The sequence below is a fragment of the Lichenostomus cassidix genome, chromosome 14, assembly GCF_008360975.1.
Source record: "Lichenostomus cassidix isolate B80296 chromosome 14, HeHo_3.0, whole genome shotgun sequence".
Lineage (NCBI taxonomy): Eukaryota > Metazoa > Chordata > Aves > Passeriformes > Meliphagidae > Lichenostomus > Lichenostomus cassidix.
The window spans coordinates 480,848-499,672 of NC_139495.1; the positions used below are offsets into that span (position 1 = coordinate 480,848).

Genomic DNA, 18,825 nt, shown 5'->3' on the forward strand with positions numbered 1-18,825 from the left:
ACGTGAACACGCCAGAGTACACAGTCTGTATCTACCTGTTCCTCTTTGGTGTACAGTTGGAAACACTGAGATAAAGTGCAGATCTGAGGTTGATGATGAAGCTCTCTCTGCTGGCGGACGCTTTCAGAGTCTGGAATATACTCCTCTTCTGTATTCACAAACAAGCTGCATCAGGGAGACACCACATTTACCAGCACATCCCCCTGCTCCCCAGGCTGTCCTTGCAGACAGGGGCTGGGCACAGCTGGAATCTGAATGATATCATGCTTGCTGAAGGGTGCACAGTTCACGCAAGCAAGCTGCAAGCAGCAATTGTGAGGTGAACACATTTCAAGTTTTTTTACTTCATACTTACTAATCTTTAGTTTCTTTGTCCCATTCTACCACTAATTTCACATGAGCAGTACCCCCCTGTCCACATGACTTCAATGCCCTGCAGAGAGGAGGAGACAGAAGTCAGAGCATCTTTCAAACCAAAGGCTACATTATCTTTTACATGCATGTAATTTCTCTCCACAAGCCCTTCATCCTTCGCTCCCACAGCTCAAGCTTGCAAAGGAGTACAAGGAATTTACACAGCAAAGAGCTTGGCAAAGCTGGCAAATACCTTCACCCAAGTATGCAAGTTCCATAAGGCAGCAGACACATGTTACAGAAAGGCATCTACCAATATTTCTAAATAACAGGCACAAGAAAAAAATTAAAAATGGTGGGAGTAATATTTTCATTCTGTTCTCCATTTTCGAGAAGGACAGACTCCAGATGGTATGACATACAACTGAGCTATTCTCACACAGCTTCCTGAGGATGCTCCATCATTTCCCTGCTCCTCAGGCCTCTGCAGTCCATTCCACACATCCACACCAGGACTGTCCATTTCTACATTATTACACACCGAGTTCCCAGCTAACAAGCCTCTCTCCATTCCTGGGAAGGACCCAGAGTCTGGACCTGAGGGCCAGCTCACCTTTCCACAGTTGGGTGGCAGAGGGGTCGCTCCTCCTGAGGTAGCAAGTACGTTATGCCCACAACACTGACCACTCGCAAGCTGAATGGGCAAACCTGCAACAGAGAGAGCAGAGACCACCTCAGGGGCTCCAACCCAACCTGCCCAACGCAGAAACTGTTCTCAGCACTGGCTGACAAAGACTTTACTCCAGAAAACCTCTAACATGAGAAAGCAAACACACAAAGTCTCAAATATGTCTGTGCCAACAGGCTGACAGACGGCTGAGGTACAGCAAGGGAGGTTGTGCATCCAACAGCTTCTCTGTGGTGACCAGAGAGGACACTTGTCTCACCTGCAAGCAGGCTGCAGGCCGCAGGAAATACTGCATCTTCTCCAAAATTTCCTTCTGCAGAATATCCCAAGCAATTGTTTTTTCCAAGTGCAACACAAAGGGCAAGCCAAACCTAAGTGAAGGAGAAGCATTTGAGGAAACAACTAAAAGATTATCCTGTTCAGCAATCCGAACTCCACACTGAGGTCTGGAAGAACCTCGTTTGAAGTTTTGTGAAGCTTCATGGACTGAGGCAGCTCTCAGACTCCAGCTGATAGAAATGCCTTTGCCATGGCTGTTTCTCACTTTTCTTCCTCCCCCCATTTTCACTCCAATTTAAAATTCCCATCTATCACAGGGTCTGGTCTCAGGTACTGCTCTCAAACCAGACAGCTCTACAGAGTGGTGTATCCTCCCAACTGGGCTGCAATTGCTCCTTTACAGTAACACTACAATACTTGAAGTTCACTGAAAATAGAATATTTTGCAGCATCCATTAATGCTTTTTGATCTACATGTTCTTTAGCACCTGATGCAAGCTAGGGATGCAAGCTGCTGCTCCTTCACCTGGAACCTGTGCTACAGGAGAGTGAAACACAGGTCAATTTAGGAAGCAGTCAGAAGAGTAACTCCAACCATGCTGCTGCCAGTCACCTTTTGCTCTGCTGTCCAGTGCATGCTCTGTTACAGACCAGCAAGACAATTTTGTCATTTGCTGCTAGTTTAGGACAGGACTGTTCCAGTTTTCCAGACTTCACCATTCCTTGAGAGTAAGCTATTGTTCGGGAGTGCTCAGTGCCACATTTCAAGTTATTCAGGTTATTGTTCACATGTATTCCTGAAAAATTAGGAGAAAGGAAACATTTTATTATGTCATTTGCCTTTAGTGCCCTGCTTCCCACCTCAAGAAACCCTCTTTGGGCTGCAAAGGAGCAGGTCAGCATGGAATCAGGAGCATTTTCATCACATGCACAAAGGCTTCAAGGAGCAATTACCTTTCACAGTGACTATTTCTTTAGAGAACAACATTATATGCAAGTGTTCCCTATCTGATTTTTCACAGCAGGCTGTACAAGCACTCTCAGCTTTTACTACCTGAAAGAAAAAAACTAAAGTGCCAAGAACCCAGTTTGTTACTCTCAGTAATAAAATTTGGCTTTGATTACACTCTGTCTGCACAGGACACCATGATTCCCTTTCACTGAGGGGACATGCAGAGGCCGAGGGGTTTGAGCTTGGACACAGAAAGTGTTTGCTCATTTCTGAGACTGTTTATTCATCACTAGCAATCTGATTTTAAATAACACAATTTCTGTGGCTTCATCTGGACCCTAGCAGGTCTTTAAATTAAGCCTGACAAGAGATTTCACATTAAGCCAGCCTGGCCTGCAGCATCAGCCCCGGGAAGAGGCAGAAAGGAGTGTACAACACTGCTTGATAACCTCCCAGCTGACAATACTATTAAATCTTCCGGAATGAGTCTGGACAAAGTCAGAGCTGAAATCAATACACCAGAACATCAACAGCTTGTGGGACTCATTCCTTTCCCACACAAACCTCCCTCACTAGTCACCTGAGGTGGGCATTAAGCGGAGTTATTGACTCACCTCTCTGACTGAGGATGCCCTCGGGCCTGAAGATCTCTGGGGTCTCAAAGGCAAAAATGCAGTCACTTTCATGGATGGTGTCCAGGTCGTCAGTGTCGCAGAAGGAGCGATGGAACCCATCATAGTACATCTCTGTCAGCACAATCTGCAGGCAGCAGAAGCAAGCCAGAACCCATCAAACCCCCTGCGTCTGGTCCGGCTCAGTGCCCTGACTCAGCTGGGATTTTCCTGCTAAGGGATGGTACTCCTCAAAACATCCTGGCATCAGCCAAGAGCAAGGAGCAGCGAAAAGGACAGCCATAAACAAGAAGCTAGGGTAAAAGCAACATATGGAGATGTTTTGGTGGAATTCAACAGCTTTTCTGAAGCTCTTCCTACAGAGGAATTCCCTGTAGATGCCAAAAGGTTCCTTCACTGCCAGCATGAACAGATCACCATGGGGTCAGGCAGGTCTGCACATTCCACCGAGGGCTATTCCAGCATCACTGGGATTCAAACAGCCAATGCACAGGGTAAAGCATGATCCAGATTTCTACCACTACCTTGCTTCCCTACTCAACCACGGGCAGCGAATTTCGATTCCTACATATCTGACAAGGGACAAAAGCCTCTGCACTCCCTCCCGCTGCAGGGAGAACACACAGGTGAGCAGTGCAGCTCAGGGTTGCTCACTTTATCTCTCTGAAAATGGGGTCACCGGGGAGGGGGGTGGTGATGAAAGAGGCAGGAAGGGACTGATAAACATACACTCTCTGTGCTCATTACCTGCTCCGTGGGTATCTTGGTTTCTGAGGAGACAGCCTCCCGCAGCCTGGCCACTGTTCCGGAGATGGGCACTGCCACCCCGATGCGCATGCAGTGGGAGCACTTGCCCTGGTACACCACGGTGATGTAAAGTGGCCTGTGGAGAGCATGGGAGCACTGCTAGGGCTGGGCTGAGCACCTCCAGGCACTGCCTAGAGCAGCCTCAGCCCAACCTGGGCATATCCAGGCTGCCCACCAGGCACAGGGCCCTCCTGACCATCCGGATCCACCTCACACTGCAGTTACGTTCAGCCGCAGCCAGAGAAGCATCTTTGATTCACAGACTCCTTTTTTATTACATGGCCTGGTGCTATTTGCTCCAACAAGCAGAACATCTCAAAAAAGCCCACAAAGTTAAAACCAAAACTGTCTATGAGAAAGTAATCAGTTTTCCAACAAGGATCCTGTAACAAAGTTTGGGACAATATAAGACAGCACTTTAAAGTACTCAGAGAGCTGTTACTGGGAACAGGCTGCCTCTCAGCCCTCAATCCTCCCTCCAACAGCAGCCAGCAGCACTGCTTGGGGAGAGAAGAGGGAGGGAACACCTTCCCTCGAGAGCCTGCTCAGCTTCTACTAAGTGGTGAAGCAGGGATTTCCAGAGCAAATGTGACACAGCAATGTTTGATCTGCCCTGTCATCACTCTGGCTCCATTGCTTCTGGAATCTACACAGGTTTTCTGGATCGAAACACCAGGTGAAGGAGTCTGTTTATACCACAGGTAGTTTTGTTGTGCATCTGTATCTTCACTCTGAACATTTTATATGGATTTCTGTCCTTCCTTGAAGCTTCTTTCTTTATTTGCATCAGCTGTCTTTTCAAAAAAGAAAAACAACTTGCAGGAAAGATTTTAACTTCAATTTTTGAAATTGGAGTGATCAGTGAGGCTGTTATAAAAAAAACAAAGTGTGTTTCAACCTTTTCCCCTTTTTCATTTTAAAATGCTATAAATTAAGTGAAAAGGAAAATATTTTGGTTACATGAATCAAAGACTTTTTCCCCCCAGTTGGGTTCTGTAAGAAGGATAGGCCTTTCTGAAACAAGTAGAAGGCTCAATTTTCCATTTTACCTGCAAAGCAAAATATTAAATCCCCATGTGGTCCTATCTATCGTTTTTAATGACTTATCAGAGATTTTGCTGATGTCTCACTTCCTGCTGTAGCAAATTAGACAACACTACATGCAGGGAAAAGAGTCAACGTGAACTTCAGGACAGTTCCATACCGTGTGTGGGGCAGAGGGATCGGCAGCGAGATGCAGAGGAAAGGGTCGAAGGTGTTGCTCTGCTTCTGGCAATGAGGGCACGTCAGGGAAGACCTGGGACAAACATGGATAACAGAGCTTGGTCAGGAATGCATAAACCATCCAATCCCATATTTACCAACAGCAGATCCAATGGGAAACCCTGGAAGGGTTTTATCTTTGGAGAGAGGTGAAGTGACAAGCCAGGGACAGAGACAGTCAGCACTGAGGTGCACACAGCTCTTACTCAGGAAAAGTTCCAGACAAGAATTCTGTCTCATTGAGAATGAGCATGCACCTTACAACGGCTTTGTGTCCTAGACCAGGCTTAAGGTTTCTCCTTTGCAAAAGAAAAGCTGCAAATACTGGGGAGAAAGCCCAGCAATTGTAATTCTTGCAGCAGTACAGGCACAAGTCATCAAGGAACACTGATTCGGCTGTTCTCTTCCATTAGTTCTGAAATTAGAAATTAGAATTACTTTCCCAGAAAGTAGGGAAACTCAAGGAAAAGCCCCAAAGGGACAGTGATAACTTCAGCTCAGAATTCCCAAGTGCCAGATGACAAGCACTCTGCACATGCTGGGGATGCCTAACTCCCAGGCACCTCCAGATCCTGCTATGGGCTCTTCCCTCTGGCAGTCAGGGTGAGCCCCACAGCACTGGGCTTTCCCAAGCCTTTGCTCACAAAGCACTGACTCACTTTCAGGATGCACAGGAACAGGTGTAGTGGTACACACAGCCAGATTTACACAGAATATACCACATTTTAAGCAGTGAAGTTCTCTTTTTCCTGTAGAGCAAGGTCTTAGTTCAGATTCCCTTCAGCAAGAATTCAGAAACAGCTATTAACACAGTGACACCAATCCCAACTGTACTGGGAGCTAGTCAGTTTAGAAGTATGCTGGGGTCACCCATACGTTCAACAAATATACAAAATACCATACCTGTACTGGGCTTGAAAGAGTTCCTGCACAAAAGTGCTACTGATGGGAAAGGCTGGGCCCTCAAGAAGCACATCATCCTCCAGCGGCGGCTGAAAGAGAGGAACAAACCCCTGCGGCACACACAGGTATGGGGGGTGCACCAAGCAGGTGGCTCCAGAATGCCAGCTGAATTTGTGCCTTCCTTGACCAAATGCCACAAGCATTTTTAACTACCAAGCACACTCTGCTCCAAGGGGCGGACATACAGGAGGTTGGCAGGACAGCCCAGGGAAGGGCATGGAGTTCACACCTGACAAGGCACAGCAGCCCCCTGGTAACACCTCCTGGCTACTGCAGAGCCACTCAACCATGACTGCATCCAGCAGCACTCGCTAGGGATTAGTGGAACAGCTGGTTACAATCCCAGGGCAGAAACTAACAGTATTTTAATCCAAGTTTTTGTTCCATCTGAACTACTGGAGCGGAGAAGCCAATGGGGAGAACTGCTTTAAAAGGAAAACCTGTGTGCGAAGTTAGACTCCCACGTTGTCTCCCAGCAGAATCCCTTACCTTGATTGGAGACATGCCACTGGAATTCACCACGTTGTTCAGATCCTCGTGGACTCTGTCGAGAAGCCAAAGCAGGAACTCCTGGGCATCGTGCTGGGCGTTCCCACGATACTGCATGGCATTCTTGGACACAATGTTCTGCAGAGAGAAGAGGCAGTGCAGCAGTAGCTAATGCAGACCTGAGGCCATTCCATCACACCTACCCCTGCACCACAGCGTCTGACACTGCTGCCCTCATGAAATCTTCTATTTTTCAAGCTGAAGCAAAACAGGAACTTAGTCTCCTAATGCCCACACACCCTGTCTTGCTCACTGCAGCTTTGGTGAGGTCACACATTTCCCAAAACATTGATGCAGATGCCCAATGCTAATCTAGGTCTACAATTCTAGGACTCAGCCGGGGATTTGACATCTAAATCACAGATGCTTCTACAGTCTGATCATCATCATGCAGGTAGAGCAAAATTACTTCCCATCAGCACCCTCTCAAGCACAGGAACAGTACAGTCCACCATGGAATTTTTTCCACTAGGTATCAAGAATCCACTATGCATAACTTGCTCATTCTAAACACCATCTTCTATTGCCATTCCAGCCAGGCAGGTGCAGTTTTCCCTGCACACAAGGAACGAAGGTGTCCCAGAGCAACCAACACTGGAGCAGCCCAGCATGGGACAGGTGCTGCTGGACTGGTGGATTCCAAACCAGGGGAACTGAGCCACAGCTGCAACACGCACAGCTGGCACTGCTGTGGATACACAACGAGAGCCTGGGGAACCACCTAATTTACTCTTGAATTTCTGGAAACACCGTCTCAGGACACCAGCACAACCGAGGCATTTGTTCAGACCTGTTTTTCTTCCAGACAGGAAGGGCTTGAAGCTCATCAGCAGCCAAAATCTGCTCTTTGCAGTTTTATCGTTGCTCTGCAGCTTTGGAGACACCTTTCATAATGCCTAAGTTTGCTCTGACCCCTCCAGACGGACCACATGCACCCCCTCCTCAGGACATCTCCTCCTCCTCCTCCTCACAAAGCCACCACCAGCCCACACAGGATTTAGCAGGGAATGCCATTGCCCACCAGCATCAGAAAACACTTCCTCTGCTCCAGAACTCTGATCCCACTTTTACCTCTAAAACCCACCCCAAATGGCCAGCCAGTTCTCCTGGGGAGAACTGCACGCTGGGGAATAGAGCACAGGTTCTAAAGAATGGGAGCCAGGCAGCAGCACCTACCTTCAGCTGGAATTGCCTCTGGAGTAACATACCAGGGTGGGCTGACCTCAGCAGCTGAGCCAGGTCTCCTTCCTGACAGCAGACAACTCCACTGCCATGGAAAAGTCAGCACATTCTGCTGCTCCAAGGAGGCACCAGCTGCAGCCAGGAGAGCCAGCCTGCTCCTGCTGAAACACTTGGTCATGGGACAGCCACTCCCACATGCCCACTGCAGTAATTCTGTCCCCAAAGTCAATACCAGGCTCACAGCAAAACTCATGTCAGTCACTCAGCATCTCCCCAGCCTTCCTGTGCTGCAGGTTCCTGGGAAGGGACTCCTGTCCAGCATGTACCCCATTATAGTGTGGCACCTACATCCCTTGGCACGCCTGCAGAGAGAAAAACTGTTCACATAGGGCTCAGACTTACTGAGAAGGGTCCCCAAGAGGGACAATGGCCCAGGCAGAGGCCAGACAGTACCTGCAGGGCAGGAATGGGTGGGAAGGCTGCAGAGCCTGGGCCCAGCAGGCTTGCACATGCGCCTCATGCCAGAGCTCCTCCACTCCACTAATCAGACTTTGCAACAGATTTGAGAAATGAGGTTGGGTTGCTTGCTTTATCCCTCTGAAAATGGGGTCACCGGGGAGGGGGGTGGTGATGAAAGAGGCAGGAAGGGACTGATAAACATACACTCTCTATGCTCTATAATCTGTCCACCTGTCTCAAAGCAGAAAAATGATGGAAAACAGAAATAATCTCTCTCATTACAAATGTGCAGCCCTTCTGACAGCAGATTTACTGCCCTTGCTGTGCAGGGCACCCTGAACATAAAATATGTGCATACAGCTTAAACCACAGGAGTGGTCCCAGACAGCACTTGCCTCTGCACCACACTGGTGTGACCCCACCACCTCTGCTTGGTGTCCAACGTAACCTCAGCTTGGGACGCTGCTGAAAACCAATTTACGGGGAGAGAAATCTGAAGCAGTCTGTGGGCACTTGAAGATTAATAGAGACCAAACAGCCTTCTACGTTCCTAGTTCCCATTAAGCAAAGTAAGATCCACTGGAAGAAATAAAATTATAAAACATAATCCAAAAAATGGATCCAAAAAGGTCTCTTCAGGTACCAGCCTGATACTTCTTGCCCTCCTTCAGCAGGAAGCTGAGATGAATGCACTCAGACAATGATGCATGGAAGAGTTTAAGGCATACATGTGGAGACTTGCTTTGCAAAAATTAACTTTGTTCAAAAAAACCTACAATAAAAATTAAATTTAGCCCTTAAATTACTGTATCAAGTTTCAAACTGAAAATCAAACACTGACATGTGAAGCAGAGATTTTAGTCCAGTCTTGAGTGGTCAGCTCACTACATCTCTCCAGAAGTGCTACCCATGCAGTCACAGTAACACACCTGAGTTTTAACAGCTCTACCCATCCTTCCCAACCCACTGCGCCCAGCAAAGCACCAATGTCCCTTACTCTCACTGAGGGTGAGGGAGAAGGGCTCCAACAGCACTGCAGGTCACAACAAGGCCAAGTTCGTTCTTCCCTGTGAGCTGACCACAGAGATCCAAGGGAAAGAAGTGCAGAAACACACTCCATGTCCCCAGCAGTGTGTGCTCCCTCTGCACCAAGTCATGACCAGGAGTGATGGCAGCACTAATGCTCTCCCATCAGCCAGAGCCAGTGGCCTTATCTGGCATCCCTTGTCCCAGTGAGCTCAGCCAACAGGCACTGTCACCCTACTTCAAGGGCCAGTCTAGACAGAGGTGATGATAAAAGGCTCTCAGCATTGCTGGGAGGAAGCAAATCCAGTATTTCAAGTGAAAAGGGGACATGTTGGGGTTCTGTACAGGAACATAAGGACTTTGGGAATCCAGGATAGTATTTCTTACTGCTTCTTTCCCAGAGGCACAGCACATCATTCCAATCCAGACCCATCCTGGCTTTTACTGATGTGTGTCCCTGGTGATGCTGTGTCCCACAGAGAGCAGCTAGTCTGTAGCAATCCCAAGCACAGCAAACCTGCAGATGCACAGCAGTCACATGCTTTGCTCTATATCTGTGTCACTGCTCGTCTGAGAAGCATCTCCATGATAATTGCTCTGGTTTTCTCAACACTATTGCAGGCTGAGTGGACTAAGGATAAAGAGCTGCCTGTGGAGACACATCACAAGACATTGGAAGTGATTCAGGAAGCACTACAAAATATCAGATGCAATTTCCTCACAAGAGGCTCCGCTAAACAAACACTCCAGTAACAGCAGCGTGTTCCCAGTGTCACTCACACTTCCTGCCAGCACTGCCACAAGTGGGTCCATTACTGCTTGAACCTCTGTGGCTGCTGCTCCAGGGAATGTTGTGTGCCCTCCTCCCAACCCACTCCAGGGGGCTGCGGCAGCAACCCCAGACATGCAGGGTGTGGAGGGGAACAGTGGACACACAGAACAGCCAGTGCTGAGGGACATGATTAAATCTGAGAGTGGCAGAGGTGCCGACTCAAATAAACAACTTAACAATTGAGACAAATACCAGGAACTCCTAAACTGCAGCCCCCCTCACCTGATGGGTCAGCACCAAGCACAGCCCCACACACTTCCCTCTCCCCTGGCCAACTCCTGTGCCAGGCTGAGGGCAGCAGGCAGGACACCATGGGGGATGTCCCCAGAGCCCTGGGCAATAGACAGGACTGTACAGCAGCTGGGGGTCCTCACAGCTCTGTGCTATGGATGGGACAGCAGCCTCTCGGCAGCCACACTAGGTGTTCCTGAATAGCTCCAGGAACATCTGACAGTCGAAGTAGACAAATTTGCAGGAACCTCATCACTGAGCACTGGCCACCCAGCACCTCTCCGTATTTACTTTCCAAGTCTGCTATTCCAGCCTGGCAGCAGGATTCCTGCCCTTGTCATAACCCTAAACTTTCACTCCCCTTTTGCTCATCAACACCTCATTTTGCTGGTCCTGCAGTAATGTAACAGCAACTGTAACTGGATGCAGATACAGAGTTAAGAAGCAACTGCTTTAAAAACATACGGAAAACCACCACATTTACCAACCCCCAAGAGCCTTTAGTCCTCTGCCCCTAATCTGGTTCTCCTGTAAATATGGTTGGCACATCTGATCAGCCTCCATCCAGCACTGCAGGGTATGAAGAATGACTCTGGAATGACTCTGGTACAGCAGTTTCAGCTGTGAGATACCAGGAGCGGGCATGGACTCTGACACTGCCTCCCAACGCTTTCCATGACTGTACAGTACCTCCAGCCCTTTCCTCAGCTCAGCCCTTACAACACTGGCAGGAGGTGGATGGATCTTCCATTCCACCAGATGTGCAAGCACTGGTACACAGACACTCTGAAAGAAGTGGCACCATCCGAAGAGATAAGAGGGGGAAAAAAAATCAAAATTTCCTATCAATCCGACTCATGTACCCCCAATGCAGGCACCCTGCAACCAAACCAGTCCCTGCCTGTCCATAAAGCAGATTTACAGCAAAAACACATTATCATTTTTATCAGGCCACTAAAAGTTTAATAATAATTCATCTACTGCTCTAAAGAGATGCAATAGATCCAAACAGAGCTGAACTACTGGCCTCTTCTTTTCTGCTATTATTGTTCCAAATCACAAAGACAACTAGAGGAAAAATGCCAGTCTGCTATTTTCCAGTGTGGCCCTGGTAGGAAGCAGCTGTGGAATAATTTTGCACATGAACAGACAAAGTCAGCTCATTAGAGACTTGACCCAATGACACGTGTGCAGGAGAGAAAGGCTATTCTTTATCTTCCGTTGAACAGTGAGTTATGTTCAATCACATTTTTCTTTTTTAAGCCCACAACCAGAGTTTTACATTTGGATAATTTCTACAGCAGACAACTGCTTACCTGATTCTCTCTCTGCTGACACACAGAGAGCACTTTTCCCTCTCTGGCGATGTCCTTGTCTGGAGAACCCAGTACCCAGCCAGCAGCATGGTTCAGGCCTCGGGGCTCAGGAAGGGAGCTCCTCCAGTCCAAGGGCAGAAGAGATGGCTGTGGACTGAGCCTTACCACGGGCACCAAACAGGGAAAAGGGAACTTTGGTGACAGAAGGTTTGTCGCAGCAGCCAGGGCAGGACAAAACACTCCTCCCTGGCCCTGTGGGCATCCAGAGGCACCAGGGCTCTAGAGGCAGCACCCCATGGGACATGGCAGCTCCCTGGGCAGCCAGTGTCCCCACACAGTCCTGCCCTGGGCACCTCAGAGGAGAATATGCACAGCCACTTATGAGAACACTTCACGAAGCAAAGCCAAGAGGAGCACTACAGGGAGCAGCACACCAGCATCAGAGAGATTCTCCACCATGTTTAACAAGCCCAGACAAGAAGCATCACCCCACCAGCCCCTGCCTGACATCTGCCTCATGCCAGCAGCTACTCTCACCCTTCTAGGCTGAAGCTTCAGTTAATCCTCATTAACCACCTTCCTGCAACGCATAAGGAGAGAGTGAAGTTTGTCCAGATGATGCTATCCAGGGCTGCCATGTGTGTACAGACACTGAGGTGAGTTGTGGGTGCTGCATTCCCCAACTGGCACATTCCTTCCCAGGCCCTCCCCAGGAGTGCAGGTCTTGCCTGCCAGAAGGCACTGCCAGGAGTTGGTGTTGGCTGCTGAGAGAATTCATCCTTATAAGGAGCAGAAATCCCATATTGATCAGCAAAAACTTGTTTTCCTGCTACACTAGTAGAGCAAGTGGTGGGATTCAAAGGAATAAGGGCTTGAGGAGCAGGAGAATGCCACAAATGTGAAGCAGTTCAGTGAAGGACTCTCAGTAAATGCTGAAGGCTGGGCTCAGCAGCCCAAGACATTTGCACCTCTCCCGCTCTCTCCAGGCTTTGCTCCTAGTCCCCAGCCAGACACAGAAACTGAGATGGGGGAATTCCATCATTACTGCTCTGAGAAGTCTCCCCTTGCACTCTATAACAAACATTCACTTCACTGACACAATCATATGCAAACAAGTTAATTAAGCCGCACTTTGTTCAAATGGCAGAAAGAATGGGTTCACTCCAATCAAGTGTGGCCATGTACAAAGCATAGAGCAACCAAGATCCAATTAGGCTGCCTGGGAACTTGCATCCCCCTCACTGCTTCCACGGGCTGCCAAGCACAACACAGTTCTCATACTTCCACCACGTGTCATTTTGCACAGGCAGCATGGAAATAACCTGGAAGCTGGAAAGACACAAAGCACATTTTGGCAACGATGCACATTCACCCTTCCAGTCTCACAGAGGGTCCTGCCAACCCCCAGGGCCAGCTGGCAGTGAGGCTGCAGAGCTGTTCCACACTGGGGTATCTTCCCCTGCCTCACCTGACAGTCTGCTCTAGAGCAGAGCACCCACACCACTCTTCTGCTGCCCTCTCCAACAGAACCCCCTCAGCAAACCACATCTGACCTCTGGACTCTGCCACTCAGCCTTGGCTCCCCAACCTTGTGGTGCACTCACTCAGACCAAAGTTTGAAGCACAGCACAGAAATCTCCAGAGGAGCATTTGGATTTCACAGGTAAGTCAGACTGCTGCCTTAAGGCAACCAGATCTGCTGCGGGAAACCCTTCCCAGGAGGTTTATGTGTGTGTGTAGAAGGCGAGTACAGCAATTGCAAGGAAAAACATGCAAAAAATAAGCAAAATAAAACAAACCATACACACAGTAATGGACCTAAATCTTATTGACAATTAACATTTCAAAAAAAGGGTGTAATGTTTTGGCAAGACTGCCAAAACTTTGTGATCCCAGTGAAACACATTTCTGCGATGTCAAGAACATTCACAAAAATTATATAGAAAAATTGTTTCAAGGAAAGCATCAACTCCAAATTCCAGAGCAGCCCTAGCACAAGCCTCCTCAGTATGATGCCACCACTGCGAGCTCCTGGACTGAAATGGAACAAGCACTTTAAGATCCCCACATTACTTAACCCACCCAAAGTCTCTTCAGCCCAACACAGAAACTGAAACACCAGGAACCAAGAGCTGGGGGACCAGGAGGGAACGGTGAAGGGTCTTACATCCCTTCTTTCACATTCCTTTCTTCCATCCCTCTGTGCAGAGGGAGGACAGTTTGCTCTCTGTAGAAATATTTTAGGAATAAGCAGTTGACCCTATCCAGCATAAAGTAACTGATCCTGTGCTAGGCCGTGAGCAAGACAATTAAATATAATCCAGGAGATCACATTTCACACATCACTGTCTCCATTAGCAAGGCACAAGGGCTCTGATGAGCAGAAGGGCCTGGGACTGACAGCTCAGTGAGCAGGACCAAAGGCTCCCAATGCCCCCACTGCCCCAGCAGCCCCCGCTGAGAATCGCTCTCACTGCACCTTCAACAGGAGGCGAAGATCTGAGCATGTCAACACTTCCCAGGAGTTCCTTCATAACTCAGGAGTTAGTGATTAACGCCCAAAGAAGTGCCCAACACAGCTGGCAGAATGCTTATCCCAAAGTGAGGTATTTGTGCCATATGTACTCCAGAAACATCTTGAAACAAGAGTTTCAAACAGCTACTTGGAAATCTCACACCAAACTTAGGTCTAAAATAAATAAAAAAGGAAGCAGCACTTTTAACCTGGCACAATAATCCCTGCTCTACCAACAGGGATTCATTCTGGGTTCAGATCCAATTCTGACAATCCAACCCAATTGAGTTATGGTGATTGCACTGTATTTGCTGAACATGCAGGTCACAGCCAAGGCCACCTTTTTCTTGTAGGACAAAAAATGCAATCCCTGCTCTGGCATGCAAAGGGTCTTGTTAAACACTGACATGCTTCAGTGTATAACTGCCTTAGAGCCTCAAAGAAAGTCTCAGAACAGTCATCATTCACAGGAGACCCACACACCACAGAAGGCAGAGGATTTGCATAACAACATAATTTTTCAAGCCCAATTAGTTTTAATCAAAATCATTCTCACTGACGACCCCCACCATCACCTCTGAATTCTGCAGACCAATTCCCAATACAAAGGGCGCACTGTCCTCCCTGTCTGACACTCCCAGGAACTTTGCAGGCAGGACGGGACAGCTCCCTGGAAAAAAACAAGCCCAAAGCCCGGCTTATACAATAGATGTTTGTCACCACTGTCACACCATCACAAAGGGGAAAGAGGAAGCACAAGCTGCAATATTGGCCTCTGTTATGAAAGCAGTGGCTTTGTTTGGGCAGGAAAACAAAACCCACTGGGCAATCGGAAGAGAAGGATTGTTAAAGCAAACAGCAAAGGCACACAGGACCAATGGGAAAGTCATCCATAGCAGAAATAAACCCAGGAACTTCCAGCTCTCCCCTGGTGCTCCCATTCTGTTCCCCAGGAAGGGCTGCCCAGGCTCACTTCTGCTCCCAACCCGGGAACCAGACTCCTCTGCTTCCACCTCAGTCCAGTTCTTCTGCACCTTTTCGTGCTACCTCAGCCTCCTACATCCCCTGCTTTCCCCTGCTCTGCCGGCACTCCAGACCTCCCCTCTCTGTGAGGCTCCCCCCTCACCCTGCAACTACAAGATGAACCATTTATTTTCCTTGGTTTCAGCAGCTACATGATTCAGAGACCCATGAGATGGGTTATTTTCTAAAGACCAACTTAAAAAGTGAGAAAACACTATCAAGGAAAACCAGCTGAGGGTAAAGAACATTGCAAAAATCACCCCTTCAAAGGCCCCTGTCCACAAGGACTTCAAGACACACGCCTTTGAAAATAATTTCCTCTCTTCCAAGAGAGGAGCCTAGAGATATAAGGATGAGCAAGAAGATAAGTATTATCCTTTATCCTAAAATATGTTTAGCAGAGAAATATTTAGGAATTAGGAAATGCCTTTGCCCAGTTATATTCAGTGCCAAAAGAGGAAAAAAAGCAAAAACCCCAACACGGATTTCAAAGCATGCTGGATGAAGAGCCTTTTGCCTATCAAATAAATATTACTGTCAGTGGCTATTACTGTTGGAGGGAAAGCCCAAAATTACTCTGTGAAAACATTTTACACCCTTAAAAACAATTACATCAAGGCAGATCAGGAATGTTCCACCCTCTAAGCAGAACAAGCTTGGGGGATGTTCTCCTTTGGGGAGAAACAGCAGTTTCCAAAATAAAAACACTAATCTTTGCCTTTCTCCAACCTAAACCCATTGTTTACATCTGTAAATTAACAGTGCAAATCTGCTGCTGAGAAAAAGTTTCATTAAGAACTGAATGTAATAGCAGGTTCAGGCAACTTAACTGTCTTTAGAAACATTAATTTCCTATTAGAAGTAATTGAGCCCTATAAGGGAACAGTACTTGACATAATGACACAGTCCAGCAGCAGGACCTGGGCTGCTGGCACCGTGCAGCACGGAACTGGATCAGCTGGGACAAGATATCCTCCAGCAAGAGGGTTTTGAAAACCTCCAGGTTTCCAAAAGGTAGGAGATGGATGGACTCCAGCTCCATCCACGAGCAGAACAGCACTCTCTTACCATCCCTGGTGCCTGCAAGCAGCACAGTTCTACTATAAACACCCGTGGAACATGGCCTTAATTTAATCCCTGGCCCTGATGCTCTTCCTCCTGCTGTCACTCGTATCCCAGCCCTGCTCCCACAGCCTACGTGAGCAGTGGAGCCTGGCCTAGAAAGAGGGCTGCTCTCCCTTCCATCAGTTCCACTGGCAGAACACAATTCTGCTTTCACAAACTTTTTTCCTGCTATTACTCAGGAGAAATCCACAATTTATTCTCCTGCCATACCACCTCAGGAGCAGTGACAGGTCAAGGCGAGTGCCCCATGGTGCTGCCAGGACCGGACTCACCGAGAAGATCAGCTTCCCAAGTGCTCCCCCACAACAACCTCTCCTGAAAACACTGGAGCCACACACGGTCCCTGTGCCAGATATCCTGAGAGAAGGCAGATGCTTTCACTCCAGGGCAAACAGCCAGGGTCCGCAGGGAATACCCTGCATTGGCTGCAGGACAGGTGGGTGCAGCTGCCTTGAAAGGCACAGGAGAAGCAAAGAGGTATTGGCTATTCAAATGACCAAAGGTGCCAAAGACCCCTGCCACCTCAGAGGTGCCTCTAGGACACCTCACCATCCAACAGGCATCAAGGGAAAGCTGACTCTGGGACCCAGTCTCTACCTGCTGTGCACCCCAGCTGAATTGCAGGCAGAGAGCCCAAGGCTGTGTCAACGACATTCTTGCTGTGTTTTCATGCATTTGAGCATCCCCTCTCCAACTCACTCTGCAAGAAAAATTCCCTTAAAATTTCCCCTAAGTGCCTCTAAGTTCATGGTGCGGAAGCTAGCACCCACCCTCTCATTCTCTCACACAGCCAGAGAGTTTTATGTGCCACAAATAATACTTCTCCCTATTCCAAGAGGCAAGGTGGGCCTGACAAGGTAGGCCTCAGAACAGTTGTGTCTGATTTCAAAGCCACGGCCCGGTGTTTTTAAGCCACAGCACAAGGACCAAGCTCTCTGCTACAGCAGCTCCTTGGGCAGGTGTGAGGCCTGGGCAGGGCAGGGCATGGCGCCGTTGGACAGAACGGCAGCGCGAGGGCTGCGGTGGGAGAACATCGTGGTGCTAAACACAAGCGAGTCCAAGCAGGAGGGAACAAGCAGTTACTCCTGAAACACACCCCCTAAATCAGCCCAGACTCCCAAGTTCTTGGTTAGACTACGAGGCACAGCTCTCAACAGCCTCCTTTAGTGTATGCCCACAACTCCCAAACAACAGTCAGTTGCAATTTCTCTAATGGGAGCACAGCAGAAGAATGAAACAGTAAAATGGGTATTTTCAACCATAAAAACCATCCAGAGCCATCAGCTAGCGTAAAACACCGTGAGCAAAGAGCACAGTGGCAGCACCTGTCCCATGCCCAGGGCGCTGCGGTGGTGCCCAGCGCTGTCACCTGACGAGGGTCTGCTGCTCCAGAGCTTCTAGCGCGCAGCTGGCGAGGCCAGAGGGTTCTTCCCAGCGTGCGGGTGCTCGGACCAGTGGCAAGGCACCCACCACAGCTGCTGACCGGGACAGCCTGCCGTGCCCGTGTGATGGGGGACACGTGTCACGTTTGGACCTGTTGAGAGCCACGGCACCACCAGCCGAGCCCGGCCCGAGCCACGCCACCCTGGCACCGCGGGCACCGGCCCTGCAGGGCTGCTCCCGGCGGGCGAGGCCGGGCTGTCACGGCGGCTTCGCGGTCCCTCCTCCCGCCTCGACGGGACGAGGCCCCCGCTCACCTTGAAGTCGCGGCTGTGCTGCGGGGTGTACTCGAGCGTCCAGAGCGCCCGCACCAGCTGCGCCAGCTGCTCCGTGACCTCGCCGGGCGCGGGCGGCGGCCCGTCGGCGGGGGGCGGCTCGCCGCGGAACTGCTCCAGCGCCAGGAACTCGGCGAAGAGCTCGGTGTTGCTGAGGCACTGCAGGATGGCGTTCATGAAGCAGGTGTTGCCGTGGTTGCGCAGCCCCGCCACGCCGGGCACGGCCTCGGGGCCGCCGGCGGGGCGCGGCGGGGGCTCGGGGCTGCGCGGCGGGCCCGGCGGGAAGCAGCTGCCCAGGCCGCCCGTAGCCTGCGGCGGGGGCAGGCGCGGGGCGAGCGCGCCGCGGGGCTCGGGCTCGCTGCTGTAGTGCGAGAGCGTGGAGAGGGTCTTCAGCACACGGCTCATGAAGCCGCCGAGCGACCGCCCAGACGGCGCCGGAGCCTGGCTGGCGGTCGGGGCCGAGCCCGCGCCGCCGCCCGCCGCCCGCCCGCGGAAAAGCCGCTTGCTGAAGGAGCGCTTCTCCTTGGCGCTGCCGGCCGCCCCGGGGCCGCTCACCCGCGACATGGCGGCGCGGCGCAGCGCGCATCCCCGCCCGGCGCTCGGCCCGCTCAGCCCGCCCGGCGCTCGGCCCGGAGCTCAGCCCGGCGGCCGCCGCATCCCGCCGGGCCGAGTCGGGCCGCGGCTCCGCCGCCTCACGGCGCCGCCATGCAGCGGGCGGGGCGGGGCGCGGTGCCACGTGACCGCGGCGCCACCTTAACGACGGGCAGACGCTGCCGCAGCGCCGCCATCTTTGGTGCTGGCGCTGCGCGGGGTGGGCACGGGGAAGGAGGGCACGCCGCCGGGAGGGAGGGCCCGTGCCCCATACCCGCCTCCCCGCCCCAGGCCGCGCCCTCCCGGCTCCCGCCTGCCGGTTC

The 18,825-nt window shown here is 50.4% G+C and overlaps 1 protein-coding gene across 3 annotated transcripts in view; it reads right to left on the bottom strand.

Annotated features, from left to right (window-relative positions):
* The window catches only part of USP31 (ubiquitin specific peptidase 31), a 31,040-nt gene extending 12,420 nt beyond the window's left edge, over window positions 1-18,620 (bottom strand). For 2 of the 3 annotated variants that reach the window (XR_014855027.1, XM_085074213.1), the window contains exons 1-11: window positions 17,894-18,618; window positions 6,428-6,565; window positions 5,879-5,967; window positions 4,917-5,009; window positions 3,653-3,788; window positions 2,888-3,032; window positions 1,935-2,118; window positions 1,302-1,413; window positions 968-1,062; window positions 356-433; window positions 36-165 (exon numbers count right to left, since the gene is read on the bottom strand). Coding sequence is in view for 2 of the 3 variants with exons in the window: in XM_085074213.1 (XP_084930339.1) it covers window positions 36-165; window positions 356-433; window positions 968-1,062; window positions 1,302-1,413; window positions 1,935-2,118; window positions 2,888-3,032; window positions 3,653-3,788; window positions 4,917-5,009; window positions 5,879-5,967; window positions 6,428-6,565; window positions 17,894-18,475 (1,782 nt within the window). In the remaining variant the exon portion in view is untranslated. Of the gene's footprint in view, window positions 1-35; window positions 166-355; window positions 434-967; window positions 1,063-1,301; window positions 1,414-1,934; window positions 2,119-2,887; window positions 3,033-3,652; window positions 3,789-4,916; window positions 5,010-5,878; window positions 5,968-6,427; window positions 6,566-17,893 lie in introns of all 3 variants that reach the window. The other variant, XM_085074212.1, reaches the window with a different exon arrangement.
* Window positions 18,621-18,825: the final 205 nt, after the last annotated feature.